The sequence below is a fragment of the Anomaloglossus baeobatrachus genome, chromosome 3 (assembly GCF_048569485.1).
Source record: "Anomaloglossus baeobatrachus isolate aAnoBae1 chromosome 3, aAnoBae1.hap1, whole genome shotgun sequence".
Lineage (NCBI taxonomy): Eukaryota > Metazoa > Chordata > Amphibia > Anura > Aromobatidae > Anomaloglossus > Anomaloglossus baeobatrachus.
Genome location: NC_134355.1, coordinates 96014876 through 96037375, shown reverse-complemented (window position 1 = coordinate 96037375; position 22500 = coordinate 96014876). Strand labels below are relative to the sequence as shown.

The 22500-nt window shown below is 51.1% G+C and overlaps 1 protein-coding gene across 4 annotated transcripts in view; it reads right to left on the bottom strand.

The window, feature by feature from the left end:
* The window catches only part of GPCPD1 (glycerophosphocholine phosphodiesterase 1), a 169807-nt gene that overhangs the window by 9927 nt on the left and 137380 nt on the right, over positions 1-22500 (bottom strand). For all 4 annotated transcript variants that reach the window (XM_075339317.1, XM_075339318.1, XM_075339315.1 and 1 more), the window contains exons 18-19: positions 4053-4188; positions 2385-2545 (exon numbers count right to left, since the gene is read on the bottom strand). In XM_075339317.1, the coding sequence (XP_075195432.1) occupies positions 2385-2545; positions 4053-4188 (297 nt within the window). The remainder of the gene's footprint in view (positions 1-2384; positions 2546-4052; positions 4189-22500) is intronic.

Here is a 22500-nt window from a genome sequence, read left to right as displayed (position 1 = left end):
CCGTTGTTCCCTGCTCCGTGACCTCGGGGATCCGGTGACGTCACGTCAAGTTCCTGATCACATGACATCACTGCGGCGGCCCCAGTCTTCCTGAGTCACTGGGCTGTGGGCGGTGTTTCACCACTCATCACAGTCCAGTGTGTCTCCTGTTTGCAGCGCTCTGCTGTGAGGAAGGAGGGAGCTGATGGGCTGTGACGAGAGGTGAAACACCACCCACAGCCCATCACTCACGGACACTGCGGCCGGCCGCGGGTCAGGAACTTGACGTGACGTCACTGGATCCCCAAAGATCACGGAGCCCGAGGTCACGGAGCGGGGAACAGCGGTCTGCAATAGCGCCTCTCACATGCACTATTGGCAACATAAAGGTATTTGAGAGAAACATTGTTTCTCAATATAATATCGATCTAGTAAATAAAAAATATGGGTGAACCACCCTTTTAATCAAAGGGGTTTTCTCATGAACAAGGTACAATTTACTCAATAGAGATCAGAATAAAACTAAGTTTTGCAATACGAGGTTTTAAAATGTTCCTGTGCTAAGATAATCTTATATAATGTGTCCCTTCTATGTGCTGTGTAATGGCCGTGTCTGACTGTACAGGGACATGGTCTGATCATACCACATCTCCTGGATAGAAGAGGACACAAAAGAGAGTATATAAAATAGCACAGCATGAGATCACAGGTGTGGCTCGCTGTGAGGCAAAACATTTCTCTGCCTCTATGAAAACAATGTTTCGCCTCACAGAAAGCCACACCTGTGATCCCATACTGTAATGTCTGTATACTTTTTTTTACTTTCTCTTCTGCTCAGGAGCTGTGGTATGATCAGACCATGTCCTTGCATGGTCAGAGAGAACCATTACACAGTACAGAGCAGGGACACATTAGATTATCTCTGCAAGAGAACTTTTTATCTTTTTAAAGATGTCCAATTGTGGAACTTAATATTATTCCAAGATTTAATAAAAGTAAGTAAACTTTAAGTAAACTGTAAAGGGGTACTCCAGCCAAAAACATTTATCATATACAGGATGCTCTGAACAGGTGAAAAACATTTGCTCAAACGCTCACTTATTGCTGGAAAGGTGCCCCGCTCCCCTTAGCTGGAAGACCACAGCTAGGAAGAGATCTAACATTGCAGCATTTGAGTACGGTGCACAGCCGCCTCCATCAGGGATCATGCTTGACTGATGCTACATTTAAGACTCCCTTAGCAGTTGCGGACCCCACGATCTTTAATTTATCACCCATCTATACACGCTTGTGTATTACAGCTCTGTTTATCCTCAGAGATGTATAGAAACATAAGGCTTCACTGATAAAAGCCTATTAGGGCCCTAACTGTGCCTCATTATGCCTCTGATTTCTTTCACAAGTATAGATTTTTTTTCCATTGGATTTCCCATGAATCCAAAATAAATCTCATATAACGAATTAGTTCTATTCTCCCCTTGAGATCATTCATTCCCTACTACATTTACCATTAAAGGGCTCATGCAGGTATAGAGAAACCGCCATTTACTTCCAGAAACCATGCCAAATCTGCCCAGAGGCCGTGTGTAGTATTGCAATTCAACTCCATTCACTTCAATGGAGGTGAGCTACAATAATCAGACACAAACCATGAACAGGTGCGGCTTTGTTTGTAGAAGAAAGTAACCATGTGTTTATTTTCTAATCTTCTACAATTCCATTAAATAGAGATGAGCAAAATGTTGCGCAATACCCTGTCCCAGCATTCAGTCCATTACTCTGCGGCAGCTGGACCAAAGCTGGTAAAAAACGTCCTCAACCAGCGCTCGAATGCCGGCAGCCCGGGCACCTAGTGCAAGTACTATGCTCCCGATCATCAGGACATTGCAGGGGCCTAGTGATTACAAGGATGTCTGCATCCCAGGGACTGCAGAGGGAGCTCGCACTACTCTGGTCCGGCTGCACGGAAAGTCAAAGTAGAAGCCAGACAGGGGTTTGTGAATATTTTTGCTCACAGCTAAGGGCCATTTGCTGGTTTTGTGAATTTGTTTAATTAAATACTTTCCAGAAGTATTGAATTAAACAAATTAAAAAAAATGATAAGTTTTATTATTTTAAAACTTGCCTTTTTTTTTTTGCTAATTTTCCAGATCATCTGCATAAAAAAAAAAAGTAAATAAATAGTTTTCGCACTAGCCACTAAGTCTATTAGACTTATACATCCGGTTGTGAACTGAAGACTTATCAATAGTCTCATTATCATGACAGACAGGATTACAATGAAAGATAACCATAATATATGCCCTAGATGAAACAGGGTATTTTAGTTGAATATTTTCTTTCTTATTCTAATTGGGCAAACAAAACAAAAGTGGAAAATTCTGCATATCCGGCAAAAACCGTACCTGTCGTAGATGAGTCCATCAATGCCATATTCTCTCATAAGCCTCCGATTCTCAGGGTCATTGGTATCATCACCCCAGCAAAATATTACTAAGCCCTTTGACTTGGCTTCTGGAATATAATTTGGATTTTTCAGTAGATCCTCCGTATGGACATTTATTCCCTAGATAAACATAATATAGAAAAAAATAAAAAGAAAAAAAATATAATAAAATATAGTTTTAACCCCTTCACGACCAGCCGATTTTTCGCTTTCCGTTTTTTTTTCGCCATTCTTTTTCTGAGAGACGTAACTTTTTTATTTTTCAGTCAATATGGTCATGTGAGGGCTCATTTTTTGCGGAACGAGCTGTACTTTTAAATTAAACCATCAGTTTTACCATATAGTGTACTAGAAAACGGCAAAAAAATTCCAAATGCTGAAAAATTGCAAAAAAAGTGTGATAGCACTATGGTTTTTGAGATATTTTATTCACTGTGTTCAATATATGGTAAAACTGATGTGTGAGTGTGATGCCTCAGGTCAGTGCAAGTTCGTAGACACCAAACATGTATAGGTTTACTTTTATATAAGGGGTTAAAAAAAAATCGGAAGTTTGTCTGAAAAAAGTGGCGCACGTTTTACGCCATATTCCGTGACCCGTAGCGGTCTCATTTTTTGGGATCTATGGCTCAATGACGGCTTATTTTTTGCGTCTCGAGCTGACGTTTTTAACGGTACAATTTTTGCGCAGATGCTACGTTTTGATCGCCTCTTATTGCATTTTGCGCAAAAGTTGTGGCGACAAAAAAACATCGTTTTGGCGTTTGGAATTTTTTTGCCGCTATGCCGTATACTGATCAGATTAATTGATTTTATATTTTGATCGGGCGTTTCTGAACGCGGTGATACCAAATGTGTGTATATTTTTTTAACCCTTTAATTTTCATTATCACGGGCAGAGCAGAAAACAGATACCCTCGCGCACGTCGGTGAGGTAATCTCACGTCTGCGCATTTAGCTTACCGGCGTGCACGAGGGCAACTATGTTTTCTGCTCTACCCGTGATATGGCAGATCGAACTGCGCCTGCGCGAGCCGACATGATTGCAATGGCGCGAGATTTGAAAATGCAACGTGAATGATGACAGAGGCGTCATCACGTCAATCAAGAAAGGAGGACGGTGATCAGCAGCAGGAGGGGGGGCAGGAGCAGAAAATGAGCCCGCCCATCTGAGCCCCACAGGTCATTAGCATACGTGGGGGTCATGTTTTATAAAGTTATTTTTGGGGTCTGGAAGGGGAGTCAGGGCACAAGGTGCACCTTCATAGAATGCAGCCCGGAAGCTGCAGAAGGTGACACTTTTAGTTTAATAGTGAAAAATCTGGTGACAGGTTCCCTTTAACAGTGCCAAATAAAACTACACATAATGGCATATTGATTTTGGCCTTTACATAGTGGCAGGAGCTTCAATGAAAATCATTTGCCAAATGACGTCTCCAAGTTTATTATTCATTTATTTTAATTGCTGATCTAGTGCCATACATTTCATAGCGCTTTACAGACATCAGGTTTAGTTATATAATGATATTCTGGCCAGGCCAATAATTCCAAAACCATTCTATATGGCATTTTATTTCTAAATATCCGTTTTGTTTGTTTTTTACTGTATGTATTAGTAAAGTCTTACCAAGATGTTTTCAAATTGCGCAAAACTGATTGCAAAATGAGTTGATCTAGACCGAAGATCCATGAGCTCTGGGTAGATTTCTGATTGGCCTTGTGTCAGGAAAAGTATAGGATATTTGTTTTGTTTCAGTCGAACCCTTGAGATGGAGAAAAAATAAAAAACACAAATACACATTGCAGGATTAGTGTAAAGACAATGTGAAAAACCTTCTAGTTGTCTGCCTATTTGGGTTCTGAGTACGATACTCGTATAGACTATATATAGTATATCACACAAGTGAGTACACCCCTGAAATTTTTGTAAATATTTTATTATATCTTTTCTTGGGACAACACTGAAGTTATGACACTGATACAATGTAAAGTAGTCAGTGTACAGCTTGTATAACAGCGGAAATTTGATGCCCTCTAAATAACTCAACACACAGCCGTTAGGCTGTGTGCACACGTTGCGTTTTTTGCCGCGGAAACGCTGCGTTTAGAACCGCAGCGTTTCAGTGGCAAATTGCATGCGTTCAGCTTTCCCAGCAAAGTGTATGAGAAAGCCGAAAAATCAGTGCACACGCTGCGTTTCTAAACGCAGCGTGTTGGATGCCAAAAATCGGTGCGGAAAGAAAAGCAGCATGTCACTTTTGTGCGGTGTGGCTGCGTTCTCTCCCCCATTAAATCAATGATGTGGGTCAGAACGCAGCTACACCGCAGTGAGCTGCTTTTTGTTGCGGTCCGCGGCCTTTGTCGGCACGCCAGAACGCAGGCATTTACCTGGAAGTGAGGTCAAGAGGTTTCCTGTTGACCTCACTTCCTGGCAAAGTCCAGGAAAGCCCCCGGTGTCTCCAAAGTGCCCGCCCCGACCCCCGACCCCCCTCCCGAAAATCCAACATGGCCGCGCGCACAGTAGCGCACCGGCCGCCCTGCTCCTATGATTTCTGTCGCATGTGCAATAACACATGCGACAGAAAAATGCCCCCCAGGCCCTGCCAGGTCACCCCCTATTCCCCCCCGGTATTCCCCCTTACCTGTCCGGTCGCAGCGCTGATCCCCCGCGGCCCCCTCCTCCTTCACAGCAGACGCCGGCCGGTCACATGTGCAGAGCAGCTGACAGCCAGCACTGTGTTCAGTGTGAGCTGTGCTGGCTGCTTGGCACTCTGCAGCTGTGACCCGGGGAGAGTGGGTGCAGATTTTTGGCACCCACTCTCCTCAAATGGAGGGTCTGCCCTCCTAGAAAATGGGGGATACGTTCCCTGAACGTGCCCCAATATTCTAGAAGGTCCAGAGGCGACGTGGGACGTCCATAAGGATTTCTGCGGACCCATTTTTTTCAAATTTTTTGATTAAATTGGAGAACAAGGGAATGATTTGGGGAGTGTTTTTTCTAATAAAAAAATTTGTCATTTTTTTTTGCTTTTGTTTACTGTCAATTAGTTATGTCGGGTATCTAATAGACGCCGTGACATCACTAATTGCTGGGCTTGATGCCAGGTGACATTACACATCTGGTATCAACCCCATTTATTACCCCGTTTGCCAACGCACCAGGGCGCGGGATGAGTTGGGGCGAAGCGCCAGGATTGGCGCATCTAATGTATGCGCCAATTCTGGGGCGGCTGCGGCCTGCTATTTTTAGGCTGGGAAGAGTCCAATAACCATGGCTCTTCCCACCCTGAGAATACCAGACCCCAGCTGTCAGCTTCACCTTGGCTGGTGATCTAATTTGGGGAGACCCCACGTTTTTTTTTTTAATTCTTTATTTATAAATTAAAAAAAAAAGCCTGGGGAGCCCTCCAAATTGATCACCAGCCAAGATGAAGCTGCCAGCTGTGGTTTGCAGGCTACAGCTGTCTGCTTTACCCTGACTGGCTATCAAAAATAGGGGGGACCCCATGCCATTTTTTCATTTTTTTTTTTTATTGGATAAATGCTAAGCTAGGCACCCTTTAGTGCCACATGAAAGGTACTAAAGGTGCCAGCTTAGAATATGCAGGCGGGGGTGGGACGTTATATATATTTGACATCCATTCATCCATTGACGCTTTTTAGGTTGTGTGCCCACAATCAGGGTTTGCAGCGTTATGGGCGCTGAGTGTTTTCCCTGCGTCCATAACGCTGCATTGTGCAGTAGAAGCACAGTGGAAGGATTTTTGGAGATCCCATGCCCACTGTGCTTCTCTTCTCCGCAGCATAAACTGACCGGTGGCGCAGCTTCCCGAGCCTCAGCATGTCAATTTATGCTGCGGAGATGAGTGTTCTCTGCAGGTAGCATAGAGCTAAAGTCCACAGCATCCTGAACCCAAATCGTGGGCATGGGCAGCTGCGTTCTCCCGTGGACAACACTCACATCTCTGCAGGAAGGCTGACACTGTGTACTAGACGCCGTGTCGCTGAATCATGGCCACATAGCCTTAGGCCTCTTTCACACGTCAGTGATTCTGGTACGTTTGTGCTTTTTTTTAAACGTACCAGGATCACTGACATACGCAGACCCATTATAATGAATGGGTCTACTCACACATCAGTAATTTTTCACTGCACGTGTCTCCGTGCGGCGTACCCGCGTGTGCGTGATTGCCGCACGGAGACATGTCCATTTTTTTTGGCATCACTGATGTTCCACGGACCACGCAGTGGTGTGGTCCGTGAAACACGTGCCAGAAAAAAACGTGCTTTTAAAATAAAAATAATTTTAACTCACCCGGCGTCCAGCGATGTCCTCTGCAGCCCGTTCTCCCTGCTGCTTCTGAGCCGGCTCATTATTGTCGCGCATATTCATGATGTGCGACACAGCCGACCCGGAAGCAGCTGCTGCGGGGGTCAGCGCCAGCCGGATGCTGCACCGCGGGAGCGATCAGCACCATGGAGAGCGGGAGCGGGCACAGGTGAGTTAATCTCTAAGTGCAATCACGGGCCACGGAGAACGGAGCCCGGATTGCACTTAGACAACCCATGTGTGCCGTGATTCACGGCACACGGAGGGACATGTGCGTGTTTTACACGCCAGTGAAAAACGTCAGTGTTTTTCACTGACGTGTGAAACGGGCCTAAAAGTGAGAATATTGTTGCTACAGCAACATTTTGGGTGAAGTAGCTGTGGATTCAAAATGCTTAATATACTCCTGAATAAAATCCTTGAGGGGTGCAGATTCCAAAATGGGGTCACTTGTGGGGGTTTTCTGACGTATAGGTACCCAAGGGGCCCTGCTAATGTGACATGGTGCGCGAAGTTTATTTCAACTTTTCCAAAATTCAAATGGTGCTCCTTCCATTCCAAGCCCTCCCATTTATCCAAACAGAATGTGGAGAAGGAAATGACATCACAGGTTTTTTTTTCCAAAGGTCTGTGTTCAACCAACTTTATTAACACTGACGAGTCTTAAAAAACGCACCTAAAAAAACGCATGAAAAACGCATGAAAACCGCATGAAAACCGCATGAAAACCGCATGCGTTTTTGATGCCTTTTTCTCAAAAAGCATTGTTTACAATTCTCCCCTCTGCCAGAGGGTGCGTTTTTTTCCGCGCTGAAAAAAAAGCAACGTGTGCACATAGCCTTAATGTCTAAACTGTGGGCAACAAGAGTGAAAAGATCCCAAAGTGAAAATGAACAAATTGTGCCCAAAGTGTCAAAAATTTTTGTGGCCACCATTATTTTCCACCACTGACTCAATGCTCTTGGGCAAGGAGTTCACAGGAGCCACTGGATCCTCTTCCATCTTTCATGACGACATCACAGAGCTGGTGGATGTTAGAGACTTTGTGCTCTTCCGCCTTCCATTTGAGGAGGCCCCACAGATGTTCAATAGGGATTAGGTCTGGAGACGCTTGCCCAGTCCAGCAGCTTCACCAGCAGTTTCTTTAGCAAGGCAGTGATCGTCTAGGAGAGGTGTTTGGGGTAGTTACATTGGAATACCACCCTGCAGCCCGGTTTCCAAATGGAGGGGATCATGCTCTTTTTCAGTATGTCACAGTACATGTTGCCATTCATCCCCACAGCTGGCAGCACTCATGTAGCCCCAAACTATCACACTCCCACCACCATACTTGACTGTAAGCAGGACACACTTGTCTTTGTACTCCTCACCTGGTTGCCGCCACAGACGCTTAACACCATCTGAACTAAGTAAGTTTATTGTTTTCTCATCAGACCACTGGACATGCTTCACATAATCCATGTCATTAGTCTGCTTGTCTTCAGTAAACTGTTCGTTGGCTTTGGAAGAAACTTTGATGCAGTGTAAAGGCCACTTTACACACCGCGACATCGCTAGCGATCGCACCCGCACCCATCATGTGTGCGTCACGGGTCAAATCGCTGCCCATTGCGAACAATATCGCTAGTACACATCACATGCACATACCTTCCGAACGACGGCGCTGTGGCCGGCGAACAAACGCTTTTTTAAGGGGGCGGTTCGTGCGGCGTCACACAGCGGGCCACCAATAGAAGTGGAGGGGCGGAGAGCAGCCGCATGAACGTCACTCCCACCTCGTTGCCGGAGGACGCAGGAACGCTGTTGTTCGTCGTTCCTGGGGTGTCACATGTAGCGATGTGTGCTGCCTCAGGAACGACGAACAACCTGCGTCAACAAATGAGCAACGATATTTGGGAAAGGAACGACGTATCAACGATCAACGATTTGTGCCGCTTTTTGGATAGTTAGCGGTCGCTTGTAGGTGTCACACGCAACAACGTCGCTAACGACGCCAGATGTGCGTCACGAATTCCGTGACCCCAGCGATACCTCGTTAGCGATGTAGTTGCGTGTAACGGGGCCTTAAGGCATATGGTCTGAGCACGAATAGACTGACCCCCCCCCCACCCCTTTAACCTGTGCAGCAATGTTAGCAGCACTCATACTTTATTATGAAAAGACAACCTCTGTATATGCCACTGAACATGTGTACTTAAATTGTTTGGTTGACCATGGTGATGCCTATTCTTAGCGTAACCTGTCTTGCTAAACCGCTGGATGGTCTTGACCACTGAGCTGCAGCTCAGTTTCATGGTGGTGGCAATCTCCTTACAGCCTAGACCAGAGGTCTCAAACATGCGGCCCACAGGGCACATGCAGACCCTGAGGCTGCTTGTTGCGGCCCGCAGACCCAGTGATGATCGCGGCCCGCAGAGCCCGTGACTATCACGGCTCTATGCTGAGGGTCGACGCAAGCAGGACTTTACTGCATTTGAATCCATTTGCAGTGACGCGCAGAGGAGCTGTCAGCTCTATTCCAGTTGCTGCTGCTGTCTGCCAATCAGATGCAAGGAGGTGACGTCATACAGTGACGTCACTTCCTTGCATCTGATTGGCAGGCAGCAGCCATTGGTACAGACTCCAGACACAGCTACTCTGAACGGCACCGTAAATGGATTCAAATGCAGTAAAGTTCCTGCCGGCACCGTCCCTCAGCATAGAGCCGCGATCGTCACGGGCCGCAACAAGCAGGTAAGGTACGTGCTCAAGATCAGGACTCACTGCGTCCTGGACGCAAGGCGCCTTGATCGGCGGGGCCGCAAGTCTCCTCCTTAGGGGACCGCAGCTGCCCGTGATCAGGGTTCAGGCCACTGCGGTCTCCTCGCTGTGTTCTGCCTACGGAGGATGCTTCCGACTCCGCAGCATAAATTTACATGCTGGCCCGTACACGCACAGTGGGCATGGGGTTTTTAGAAATCCCATCCACTCTGCTTGTACAGTACATAGCAGGGTTTTGGACGCAGTTGAAGCATGCTGCATCCAAAATACCGCAGATACTGATTGTGGACACACAGGGAACGGAGGAAAGGTGGAGATTTTTTTTTTTGCGTATTACTAAAGGATGGGAAGAATACTACAGGGATGGCCACAATACTACAGAGCACAATACTACAAGGGTGAGCAGAATATTACAGGACACAATACTGCATGGATGGCCACAATACTACAGAGCACAATACTACAAGGACGGGCTGAATAAAGAGAATTTTGTTTACTTACCGTAAATTCTTTTTCTTATAGTTCCGACATGGGAGACCCAAACCATGGGTGTATAGCTACTGCCTCCGGAGGACACACAAAGTACTACACTAAAAGTGTAGCTCCTCCCTCCGAGCATATACACTCCCCGGATGACAAATCCAACCCAGTTTAGTGCCAAAGCTGAAGGAGGACATCCACCCATAAGTAGAGATAGAGTAAAACCCGGAATAACCGGAACTTCTGTCTACAACAACAGCCGGTGAAAACACACGGAACAAGAAAACTGCCAACAGGCAACAGGGAGGGTGCTGGGTCTCCCATGTCGGAACTATAAGAAAAAGAATTTACGGTAAGTAAACAAAATTCTCTTTTTCTTTATCGTTCCTTATGGGAGACCCAAACCATGGGACGTCTCAAAGCAGTCCATGGGTGGGAAATAAACAGAACCGAGAAGTAGGCGAAACTTAACTTCACAAATAGGCGACAGCCGTCCGAAGGATGCGTCTGCCCAAGCTCGCATCTGCCGAAGCGTGAGCATGCACTTGGTAGTGCTTCGAAAGAGAGTGCAGACTAGACCAAGTGGCAGCCTGACAGACCTGCTGAGCCGTAGCCCAAGAGGCACCGACGGCTCTGGTCGAGTGCGCCTTAATCCCCGGAGGGGGAGGCATCTGAGAACATTGGTAGGCATCGGATATGGCCGACCTATTCAATGAGCTGGGGTCGGATTAGAAGCCGAGAGACCCTTGCGCTGACGTGTGGTCAGCACACAAGAGAGGTGCACCGCCCAATAAACAGCTTTAGATTTGGTGCGGACGCTCCGGATCTATGTGTGTCACCGTGACACATAGATCCGGAGCGTCCGCACCAAATCTAAAGCATGCAACGCTTTCTCAAAGCGATGCATAGGGGCCGAACCAAGGGAAGACAATGAAATGTCCTGGTTAAGGTGGAAAGGAGACACCACCTTAGGGAGAAGGTCCGGAGTTGGACGGAGAACCACCTTGTCTTGGTGAAAAAAACCAAAAAGGGTGACTCCGAAGAGAGCACAGTCAAATAAGAGACTCTCCTGAGAGAAATTATGGCCACCAGAAAGACCACTTTCTGTGAAAAACTAAACAACGAAACCTCCCTAAGAGGCTCAAAGGGGGGTTTCTGTAAGGCCATGAGGACCAGAGTAAGGTCTCAGGGATCCAGAGACCGCCGGTAAGGTGGAATGATGTGAGATGCGCCCTGCATGAAGGTGCGCACCTGGGCCAGTCGGGCGATATGCCGCTGGACCAATGCTGACAGAGCCGAGACCTGTCCCTTGAGAATGAGGGACAGACCTAGCTGCAGGCCGGACTGTAGAAAGGACAGGATGGTCGGCAAGGAAAAAACGGCCAAGGAGCATGGCCGGAAGAACGACACCAGGACAGGAAAATTCTCCAAGTCCTGAGGTAAATCCTGGCCGAGGAAGACTTCCGAGCCTGAGTCATAATGAAGATGACCTCGGAAGGAATGCCTGAAGCCGTAAGGATTCAAGGCTCAAGAGCCACGCCGTCAATCTGAGAGCCGCAGAATTGTTGTGGAAAACGGACCCTCTGAGAGAACGTCTGGCCGGTCCGGAAGATGCCACAGCACCTCTACGAACAGACGGAGCAGGTCTGGGAACCAAGCTCGCCTGGGCCTGGGGCGATGAGTACGACCCGATGGCCCTCCATTTTGATCTTGCGCAGGACTCTGGGCAAGAGAGCTAGAGGGGGAAACACGTAGGCCAGACGGAACTGGGACCAATCTGGAACCAGCGCGTCCGCTGCCAAGGCCTGAGGATCGTGGGAGCGAGCCACGTAAACCGGGACCTTGTTGTTGTGCCGGGATGCCATTAGATCCACTTCCGGAGTGCCCTGCCTGCTAAATTGACCGGAACACTGCCGGATGCAGGGCTCACCCGCCGCTGTCCACGGTTTGACGGCTGAGATAATCTGCCTCCCAGTTTTCTGCGCCTGGGATGTGGACTGCGGATATGGTGGACTAGGAGTCCTCCGTCCACTGAAGGATATGTTGAACTTCCAACATTGCTAGGCGGCTGCGAGTCCAAGGACTACAGCCCTGATTTCTAGCACATTGATCGAGAGGGCTGATTCGGACGGAGTCCAAGTGCCCTGTGCTCGGTGGTGGAGAAACTGCTCCCCAGCCGGATAGACTGGCATCCGTGGTGAGAATCACCCAGGACGGAGCCAGAAAGGAGCGTCCCTGGTACAGAGAGAGGGGCCGAAGCCACCACCTAAAGAGAGCTCCTGGTCTGTGGCGACAGAGCCACCAGTCTGTGCAAGGAAGAAGTCCCTTGCCCCAACAGCGGAAAATGTCCAGCTGCAGGGGACGCAGATGGAACTGGCAAGGGGAACCGCTTCAATTGACGCCACCATCTGACCCAGCACCTGCATGAGGTGCCTGATGGAATGACAGCGGAGCCTCAGCAGAGAGCGGACCGCCAGATGAAGAGACTGCTGTTTGACTAAGGGCAGCTTCACAAGTGCCAGCAGAGTCTCGAATTGCATCCCCAGGTACGTAAGTTCCTGGGTCGGGGTCAGAGTGGACTTGCAAGCGTGGCGAGAGTGAGCGAGACACTCCGCTGAGAGTGAGCGAGACACTCCGCTGAGAGTGAGCGAGACACTCCGCTGAGAGTGAGCGAGACACTCCGCTGAGAGTGAGCGAGACACTCCGCTGAGAGTGAGCGAGACACTCCGCTGAGAGTGAGCGAGACACTCCGCTGAGAGTGAGCGAGACACTCCGCTGAGAGTGAGCGAGACACTCCGCTGAGAGTGAGCGAGACACTCCGCTGAGAGTGAGCGAGACACTCCGCTGAGAGTGAGCGAGACACTCCGCTGAGAGTGAGCGAGACACTCCGCTGAGAGTGAGCGAGACACTCCGCTGAGAGTGAGCGAGACACTCCGCTGAGAGTGAGCGAGACACTCCGCTGAGAGTGAGCGAGACACTCCGCTGAGAGTGAGCGAGACACTCCGCTGAGAGTGAGCGAGACACTCCGCTGAGAGTGAGCGAGACACTCCGCTGAGAGTGAGCGAGACACTCCGCTGAGAGTGAGCGAGACACTCCGCTGAGAGTGAGCGAGACACTCCGCTGAGAGTGAGCGAGACACTCCGCTGAGAGTGAGCGAGACACTCCGCTGAGAGTGAGCGAGACACTCCGCTGAGAGTGAGCGAGACACTCCGCTGAGAGTGAGCGAGACACTCCGCTGAGAGTGAGCGAGACACTCCGCTGAGAGTGAGCGAGACACTCCGCTGAGAGTGAGCGAGACACTCCGCTGAGAGTGAGCGAGACACTCCGCTGAGAGTGAGCGAGACACTCCGCTGAGAGTGAGCGAGACACTCCGCTGAGAGTGAGCGAGACACTCCGCTGAGAGTGAGCGAGACACTCCGCTGAGAGTGAGCGAGACACTCCGCTGAGAGTGAGCGAGACACTCCGCTGAGAGTGAGCGAGACACTCCGCTGAGAGTGAGCGAGACACTCCGCTGAGAGTGAGCGAGACACTCCGCTGAGAGTGAGCGAGACACTCCGCTGAGAGTGAGCGAGACACTCCGCTGAGAGTGAGCGAGACACTCCGCTGAGAGTGAGCGAGACACTCCGCTGAGAGTGAGCGAGACACTCCGCTGAGAGTGAGCGAGACACTCCGCTGAGAGTGAGCGAGACACTCCGCTGAGAGTGAGCGAGACACTCCGCTGAGAGTGAGCGAGACACTCCGCTGAGAGTGAGCGAGACACTCCGCTGAGAGTGAGCGAGACACTCCGCTGAGAGTGAGCGAGACACTCCGCTGAGAGTGAGCGAGACACTCCGCTGAGAGTGAGCGAGACACTCCGCTGAGAGTGAGCGAGACACTCCGCTGAGAGTGAGCGAGACACTCCGCTGAGAGTGAGCGAGACACTCCGCTGAGAGTGAGCGAGACACTCCGCTGAGAGTGAGCGAGACACTCCGCTGAGAGTGAGCGAGACACTCCGCTGAGAGTGAGCGAGACACTCCGCTGAGAGTGAGCGAGACACTCCGCTGAGAGTGAGCGAGACACTCCGCTGAGAGTGAGCGAGACACTCCGCTGAGAGTGAGCGAGACACTCCGCTGAGAGTGAGCGAGACACTCCGCTGAGAGTGAGCGAGACACTCCGCTGAGAGTGAGCGAGACACTCCGCTGAGAGTGAGCGAGACACTCCGCTGAGAGTGAGCGAGACACTCCGCTGAGAGTGAGCGAGACACTCCGCTGAGAGTGAGCGAGACACTCCGCTGAGAGTGAGCGAGACACTCCGCTGAGAGTGAGCGAGACACTCCGCTGAGAGTGAGCGAGACACTCCGCTGAGAGTGAGCGAGACACTCCGCTGAGAGTGAGCGAGACACTCCGCTGAGAGTGAGCGAGACACTCCGCTGAGAGTGAGCGCTGACAGTCTGCACTGGATGAAGCCCTGACTAGAAGGGCGTCCAGGTAAGGAATCACTACCAACCCCTGGAGGAGCAGAACCGCAACTGGTGAATACACGAGGGGCCGTGGCTAACCCAAGGGGAGAGCCACGATTGGAAATGTTCCTCTCCGATTACAAAACGTAGCCAACGCTGGTGGGAAACTGCGAATGGCACAAGCAGAGAGACATCTCTGATGTCGATGGATGCTAAGAAATCTCCTTGGGTCATTGACTGATCGCAGAGATTTCTGCAAAATTGCCGCACCTGAACATGCTTGTTGAGAAGCTTTGAGATCCAGGTCGGAAAGCACCGTCCTTTTCGGGGACTAGGAAGAGATTTGAGTAGAAATCTCAGAACCGTTCCCAGTCGGGAACTGGTACAATTACTCCATTGGCCTGCAAAAATGCCACGGCCTGTGAGAAGGCGGCGGCCTTGGAGCAGGGGGGAGTTGTCAGAAAAAAATCTGTTTTGTAGCCGTGGGAGAGGGAAACCCACACCCACTGATCGAAGACGTGTCGCAACCACACGTCGCCCAAGAGGGAGAGCCTGCCACCGACCAAGTACGTTACTGGCGCGGCCAGATAATCAAGAGGAGGCTGCCCTGGTGGCAGCAGCTCCTGCCGACTTAGGACACGGCTTCATGCGCCAGTTGGTTTACGGACCTTGGCTGAGTTAGTGGACGAGGCCGAGGGCTTAGAGGACGACCAGTTAGAGGAAACGAAGGGAACGAAACCTCGACTGGTTCCTGCCCTGGAAGGTTTCCTGGGTTGTGGCATGGAAGTACTCTTCCTGCCAAAAGCTTCCTTAATAATTTCATCCAGTTGTTCACCGAATAGACTGGTCCCAGCAAAAGGGAGTCCAGCAAGGAACTTCTTAAGAAGCCTCTGCCTTCCACTCTTGAAGCCACAGGAACCTGCGGATAGCGAGGGAAGTAGCCGAGGCCACCGCAGTGCGGTGACAGTCTCCAGCTATAGGATGAAAAGACTGAAGCCTGGAAGTTAAGGTAACCAAATCGGGCATAAAGGCCCTGGTGAGGGAATGCATCTCCTCCCGAGTAGCAGAGATGGCTTTGAGAGCCCGCACTGCTGCAAAAGATGGGGAGAATGAGGCCCCTGCCGCCTCATATATACATTTGGCCAGAAGGACAACCTGGCGGACAGTGGGATCCTCAGAGAGGAGCCGTCAGCCACTGATACAACTGTCCGGGCTGAAAGTCTAGACCCCGGAGGGTCCACCCTTGGTGAATGAGCCCACTCCTTGACCACCATTGGTGGAAAGGGGAAACAGTCATCAGAACCACGCTCTGGGAAGCGTCTGTCAGGACAGGCTCTGGGCTTGGTCACAGTGACCTGAATGCTGGAGTGGATAAGGAACACATTCCTTGTACTCCTAGGCAAGGTATACTGATGCTTTTCTGCCAAAGAGGGGTGCTCCCCTGAAACAGGCGGATTGAGGTCCAGTACAAGTATAATGGACGCAATCAAATCATTAGCATCTGCGTCACTTTCGGACAGATCAACAGGGTACATGGAGAGCGTCCGAGCCCCCAGTAAGTCAGAAGTACGCTTAAAGCGTTTGTCAGGACGGGCCCTGGGTCTGCTCTCTTAGGTGAGATAAACTGGTGTTTTTCTACCCGAGAAGCCTGTTCTTCTGACACTGGAGGGTTAAGGTCCAGAACGGAGTTAATGGACGCTATCAAAACGCAAACATCTGCATCACCATCGGTATCAATGGGGTACATAGACGAAGCGTCTAAGCCCACAATAAGGGCATCCTCCTCGCCTTGTGACTTGGCCCGTGAGGCAGAGCCGTGGGACGAGGAAGGAGAGGAGTCCCTGCGTCTCCGTTTAGGAGGACGGGGTCTGGGATTAGGTGAAACAGACTCTGTGAGCTCTGCAGAGCGAGCTGGAGCAGCAGAGGCACCCTGAGAAGGGGGCTGATGCATGCTTAGCAGCGTCCGAGACAACTGTCCAATGGAGTCTGCAAAGGACTGGGAAATAGCATTGGAAAGAAGGGAATTTTGTTTACTTACCGTAAATTCCTTTTCTTCTAGCTCCAATTGGGAGACCCAGACAATTGGGTGTATAGCTACTGCCTCCGGAGGCCACACAAAGTATTACACTTAAAAGTGTAAAGCCCCTCCCCTTCTGCCTATACACCCCCCGTGGGATCACGGGCTCCTCAGTTTTAGTGCAAAAGCAAGAAGGAGGAAAGCCAATAACTGGTTTAAGAACAAATTCAATCCGAAGAAACATCGGAGAACCGAAACCATTCAACATGAACAACATGTGTACCCGAAAAAACAAAAATCCCTAAGAAAACAGGGCGGGTGCTGGGTCTCCCAATTGGAGCTAGAAGAAAAGGAATTTACGGTAAGTAAACAAAATTCCCTTCTTCTTTGTCGCTCCTAATTGGGAGACCCAGACAATTGGGACGTCCAAAAGCAGTCCCTGGGTGGGTAAAATAACCCCTCGTGATAGGACCGTAAAACAGCCCTTTCCTACAGGTGGGCAACCGCCGCCTGAAGGACTTGTCTACCTAGGCTGGCGTCCGCCGAAGCGTAGGTATGCACCTGATAATGTTTGGTAAAAGTGTGCAGACTCGACCAGGTAGCCGCCTGGCACACCTGCTGAGCCGTAGCCTGGTGCCGTAATGCCCAGGACGCACCCACGGCTCTGGTAGAATGGGCCTTCAGCCCTGAGGGAACCGGAAGCCCAGCAGAACGGTAGGCTTCAAGAATTGGTTCCTTGATCCACCGAGCCAGGGTGGATTTGGAAGCTTGCGACCCTTTACGCTGACCAGCGACAAGGACAAAGAGTGCATCCGAGCGGCGCAGCGGCGCCGTGCGGGAAATGTAGATTCTGAGTGCTCTCACCAGATCCAACAAATGCAAATCCTTTTCACATTGATGAACTGGATGAGGACACAAAGAAGGCAAGGAGATATCCTGATTGAGATGAAAGGGGGATACCACCTTAGGGAGAAACTCCGGAATCGGGCGCAGAACCACCTTGTCCTGGTGAATCACCAGGAAGGGAGATTTGCATGACAGCGCTGCTAGCTCGGACACTCTCCGAAGAGACGTGACCGCTACTAGAAAAGCCACTTTCTGTGAAAAGCGAGAAAGGGAAACATCCCTCATAGGCTCGAAAGGCGGCTTCTGGAGAGCAAGTAGAACCCTGTTGAGATCCCAGGGCTCTAACGGCCGCTTGTAAGGAACGTGCGTACCTGAGGAAGTCGTGCTAGGCGCTTCTGAAAAAATACAGATAGCGCTGAGACTTGTCCCTTGAGGGAGCCGAGCGACAAACCTTTTTCCAAACCGGATTGCAGGAAGGAAAGAAAAGTAGGCAATGCAAATGGCCCGGGAGAAACTCCCTGAGCAGAGCACCAAGATAAGAATATCTTCCACGTCCTGTGGTATATCTTGGCGGAGGTTGGTTTTCTAGCCTGTCTCATGGTGGCAATGACCTCTTGAGATAATCCTGAACACGCTAGGATCCAGGACTCAATGGCCACACAGTCAGGTTCAGGGCCGCAGAATTCTGATGGAAAAACGGCCCTTGAGACAGCAAGTCTGGTCGGTCTGGTAGTGCCCACGGTTGGCCTACCGCGAGGTGCCACAGATCCGGGTACCACGACCTCCTTGGCCAGTCTGGAGCGACGAGGATGGCGCGGCGGCAGTCGGACCTGATCTTGCGCAGCACTCTGGGCAACAGTGCCAGAGGTGGGAACACATAAGGAAGCCGGAACTGCGACCAATCTTGAACTAAGGCGTCTGCCGCCAGAGCTCGGTGATCGTGAGACCGTGCCATGAAAACCGGGACCTTATTGTTGTGCCGAGACGCCATTAGGTCGACGTCCGGCATCCCCCAGCGGCGACAGATCTCCTGAAACACGTCCGGGTGAAGAGACCATTCCCCTGCGTCCATACCCTGGCGACTGAGGAAGTCTGCTTCCCAGTTGTCCACGCCTGGGATGTGAACTGCGGATATGGTGGATGCCGTGTCTTCCACCCACGTCAGAATCCGCCGGACTTCCTGGAAGGCTTGCCGACTGAGTGTTCCTCCTTGGTGGTTGATGTATGCCACCGCTGTGGAGTTGTCCGACTGAATTCGGATCTGCTTGCCTTCCAGCCACTGCTGGAAGGCTTGTAGGGCAAGATACACTGCTCGGATTTCCAGAACATTGATCTGAAGGGTGGACTCTTGCTGAGTCCACGTACCTTGAGCCCTGTGATGGAGAAAAACTGCTCCCCACCCTGATAGACTCGCGTCTGTCGTGACCACCGCCCAGGATGGGGGAAGGAAGGACTTTCCTGTTGACAATGAGGTGGGAAGAAGCCACCACCGAAGGGATTCCTTGGCCGCCTGAGAGAGGAAGACGTTCCTGTCGAGGGACTTCGACTTCCCGTCCCATTGGCGGAGAATGTCCCATTGTAGTGGACGCAGATGAAACTGCGCGAAAGGGACTGCCTCCATTGCTGCTACCATCTTCCCTAGGAAGTGCATGAGGCGTCTCAAGGGGTGTGACTGGCCTTGAAGGAGAGATTGCACCCCTGTCTGTAGTGAACGCTGTTTGACCAGCGGAAGCTTCACTATCGCTGAGAGAGTATGAAACTCCATGCCAAGATATGTTAGCGATTGGGTCGGGGTAGATTTGACTTGGAAAAGTTGATGATCCACCCGAAACTCTGGAGAGTCTCCAGCGCAACGTTCAGGCTGTGTTGGCATGCCTCTTGAGAGGGCGCCTTGACAAGCAGATCGTCTAAGTAAGGGATCACAGAGTGTCCCTGAGAGTGCAGGACTGCAATTACTGCTGCCATGACCTTGGTGAAGACCCGTGGGGCTGTCGCCAGACCAAAAGGCAGGGCTACGAACTGCAGGTGTTCGTCTCCTATAACGAAGCGTAGAAAACGCTGATGCTCTGGAGCAATCGGTACGTGGAGATAAGCATCCTTGATGTCTATTGATGCTAGGAAATCTCCTTGAGACATTGCGGCGATGACGGAGCGGAGGGATTCCATCCGGAACCGTCTGGTTTTCACGTGCTTGTTGAGAAGTTTTAGGTCCAGAACGGGACGGAAAGACCCGTCCTTTTTTGGTACCACAAACAAATTGGAGTAAAAACCGTGACCTTGCTCCTGAAGAGGAACAGGGATCACCACTCCTTCTGCCTTTAGAGAGCACACCGCCTGCAGAAGAGCATCGGCTCGGTCGGGAGGCGGAGACGTTCTGAAGAATCGAGTTGGAGGACGAGAACTGAACTCTATCCTGTACCCGTGGGACAGAATGTCTCTCACCCAACGGTCTTGGACCTGTGGCAGCCAAATGTCGCCAAAGCGGGAGAGCCTGCCACCGACCGAGGATGCGGAGAGAGGAGGCCGAAAGTCATGAGGAAGCCGCCTTGGTAGCGGGTCTTCCGGCTGTCTTTTTTGGGCGTGACTGAGCCCGCCAAGAATCTGAGCTCCTCTGATCCTTTTGAGTCCTTTTGGACGAGGAGAATTGGGACCTGCCCGAGCCTCGAAAGGACCGAAACCCCAACTGTCCCTTCCTCTGTTGGGGTTTGTTTTGTCTGGGCTGAGGTAAGGATGAATCCTTACCCTTGGACTGTTTAATGATTTCGTCCAAACGCTCACCAAACAGTCGGTCACCAGAAAATGGCAAACTGGTTAAGCACTTTTTGGAAGCAGAATCTGCCTTCCATTCCCTTAACCACAAGGCTCTGCGTAAAACCACGGAGTTGGCGGACGCCACTGCCGTACGGCTCGTAGAGTCCAGAACCGCATTAATCGCGTAAGACGCAAATGCAGACATTTGAGAGGTTAAGGATGCCACCTGCGGAACAGATGTATGTGTGACCGTGTCAATCTGTGTAAGGCCAGCTGAAATAGCTTGGAGTGCCCATACGGCTGCGAATGCAGGAGCAAACGACGCGCCGATAGCTTCATAGATGGATTTCAACCAGAGCTCCATCTGTCTGTCAGTGGCATCTTTAAGTGCAGCCCCATCCTCCACTGCAACTATGGATCTAGCCGCAAGCCTGGAGATTGGAGGATCCACCTTGGGACACTGGGTCCAGCCTTTGACCACGTCAGGGGGAAAGGGATAACGTGTATCCTTAAGCCGTTTGGAGAAACGCTTATCTGGATAAGCGTGGTGTTTCTGGACTGACTCTCTAAAGTCAGAGTGGTCCAGAAAAGTACTTAATTTACGCTTGGGATACCTGAAATGGAATTTCTCCTGCTGTGAAGCTGACTCCTCCACTGGAGGAGCTGGGGGAGAAATATCCAACATTCTATTGATGGACGCGATAAGATCATTCACTATGGCGTCACCATCAGGTGTATCCAGATTGAGAGCGATCTCAGGATCAGAATCCTGATCAGCTACCTCCGCCTCATCACACAGAGAGTCCTCCTGCTGGGACCCTGACCAGTGTGATGAAGTAGAGGGCCGCTCATAGCGAGCTCGCTTAGGCTGTCTGGGACTGTCGTCCGTGTCAGAGCCGTCACCCTGGGATGCATGGGACACCCCCGGAGCCCGGAGCTGTTCCAACTGAGGGGGACCAGGGAGCAGTGATTCAACCGTGCCCATGGTCTGAGTTACTGGTCTAGGGTCTAGACTGCAAAGTTTCTAGAATTTTAGTCATAGTCACAGACAATCTATCAGCAAAAACTGCAAACTCTGTCCCCGTCACCTGGACAGTATTCACAGGTGGTTCTCCCTGGGTCACCTCTAGCAGAGGCCCCGGCCGAGCAAGTGCCACAGGGGCCGAGCACTGCACACAATGGGGGGTCAGTGGAACCTGCCGGTAGAATAGCCTCACATGCGGTACAAGCAGCATAGAAAGCCTGTGCCTTGGCACCCTTGCTTTTTGCGGACGACATGCTGTTGTCTCCTCTGAGCAATCTAGGAGGGTGTATAGCCAAGAATCACCAGCGACCGTACAGTGCAATGTATAGCATGCAAGCATAAAAATACAATTGTACACTTCGGCACTAGTGGGGTCAGCACCGGAGGTGCCGCTTACCGCCCCGCTCAAAAGCGGGTGTGTGGTCGCCAGAATCCCGTGCCTGGGTCTCCCAGAACTTGTCTCCCCTCTCCAGCTCAGACTGCACACAGGAATGGCTGCCGGCGTTCTGTGAAGAGGGGCGGACCGTGGGCGTGCCTCAGACAAAGTGCGGGAAACTGGCGTCCCACTGTGCCCAGTGTGAGGGCTGGAGTATGTAAAGTAGACTCCAGCCCTCGGCGCTGACGTTCTGTACAGCGTCCCGCCCTTCCCCTGACTGGCAGGCCTGGGGGCGGGAACGAAACGAAACTAGGCCGCAAAAGCCGGGGACTCTAGTAATAAGCGCGACCGTCAAATATGCATGGCCAGCGCGGAAGTCCCCGGCGCACCACAAGTCCCAGCCGCGCCGCAGTGTAAAACTGTCAGCAGCGGCCGGCGCGGCAGTTCCCAATACAATAACTCCCTCAGCAAGCTGTAGTTAGTGTGGCACAAGCGCGCAGCGCTGTTGTCCCCGGCGCACTAACACACCCAGCCATGCTGCAGTGTGTCTGCGCGCGGTCTGTACGGGGACACGGAGTACCTTGACGTAGCAGGGCCCTGTCCCTGACGATACTCCGCTCCATATCCAGCAGATTCCCCAGGGGCTGTGGATGGAGCACGGTCTCAGTGCCTGGAGACCGGTAAAATCCCACTTCACCCAGAGCCCTAAGGGGGATGGGGAAGGATGCAGCATGTGGGCTCCAGCCTCCGTACCCGCAATGGGCACCTCAACCTTAACAAACACCGCCGACAAAAGTGGGGTGAGAAGGGAGCATGCTGGGGACCCTAGTATGGGTCCTCTTTTCTTCCATCCGACATAGTCAGCAGCTGCTGCTGACTAAACAGTGGAGCTATGCGTGGATGTCTGACCTCCTTCGCACAAAGCTTGAAAACTGAGGAGCCCGTGATCCCACGGGGGGTGTATAGGCAGAAGGGGAGGGGCTTTACACTTTTAAGTGTAATACTTTGTGTGGCCTCCGGAGGCAGTAGCTATACACCCAATTGTCTGGGTCT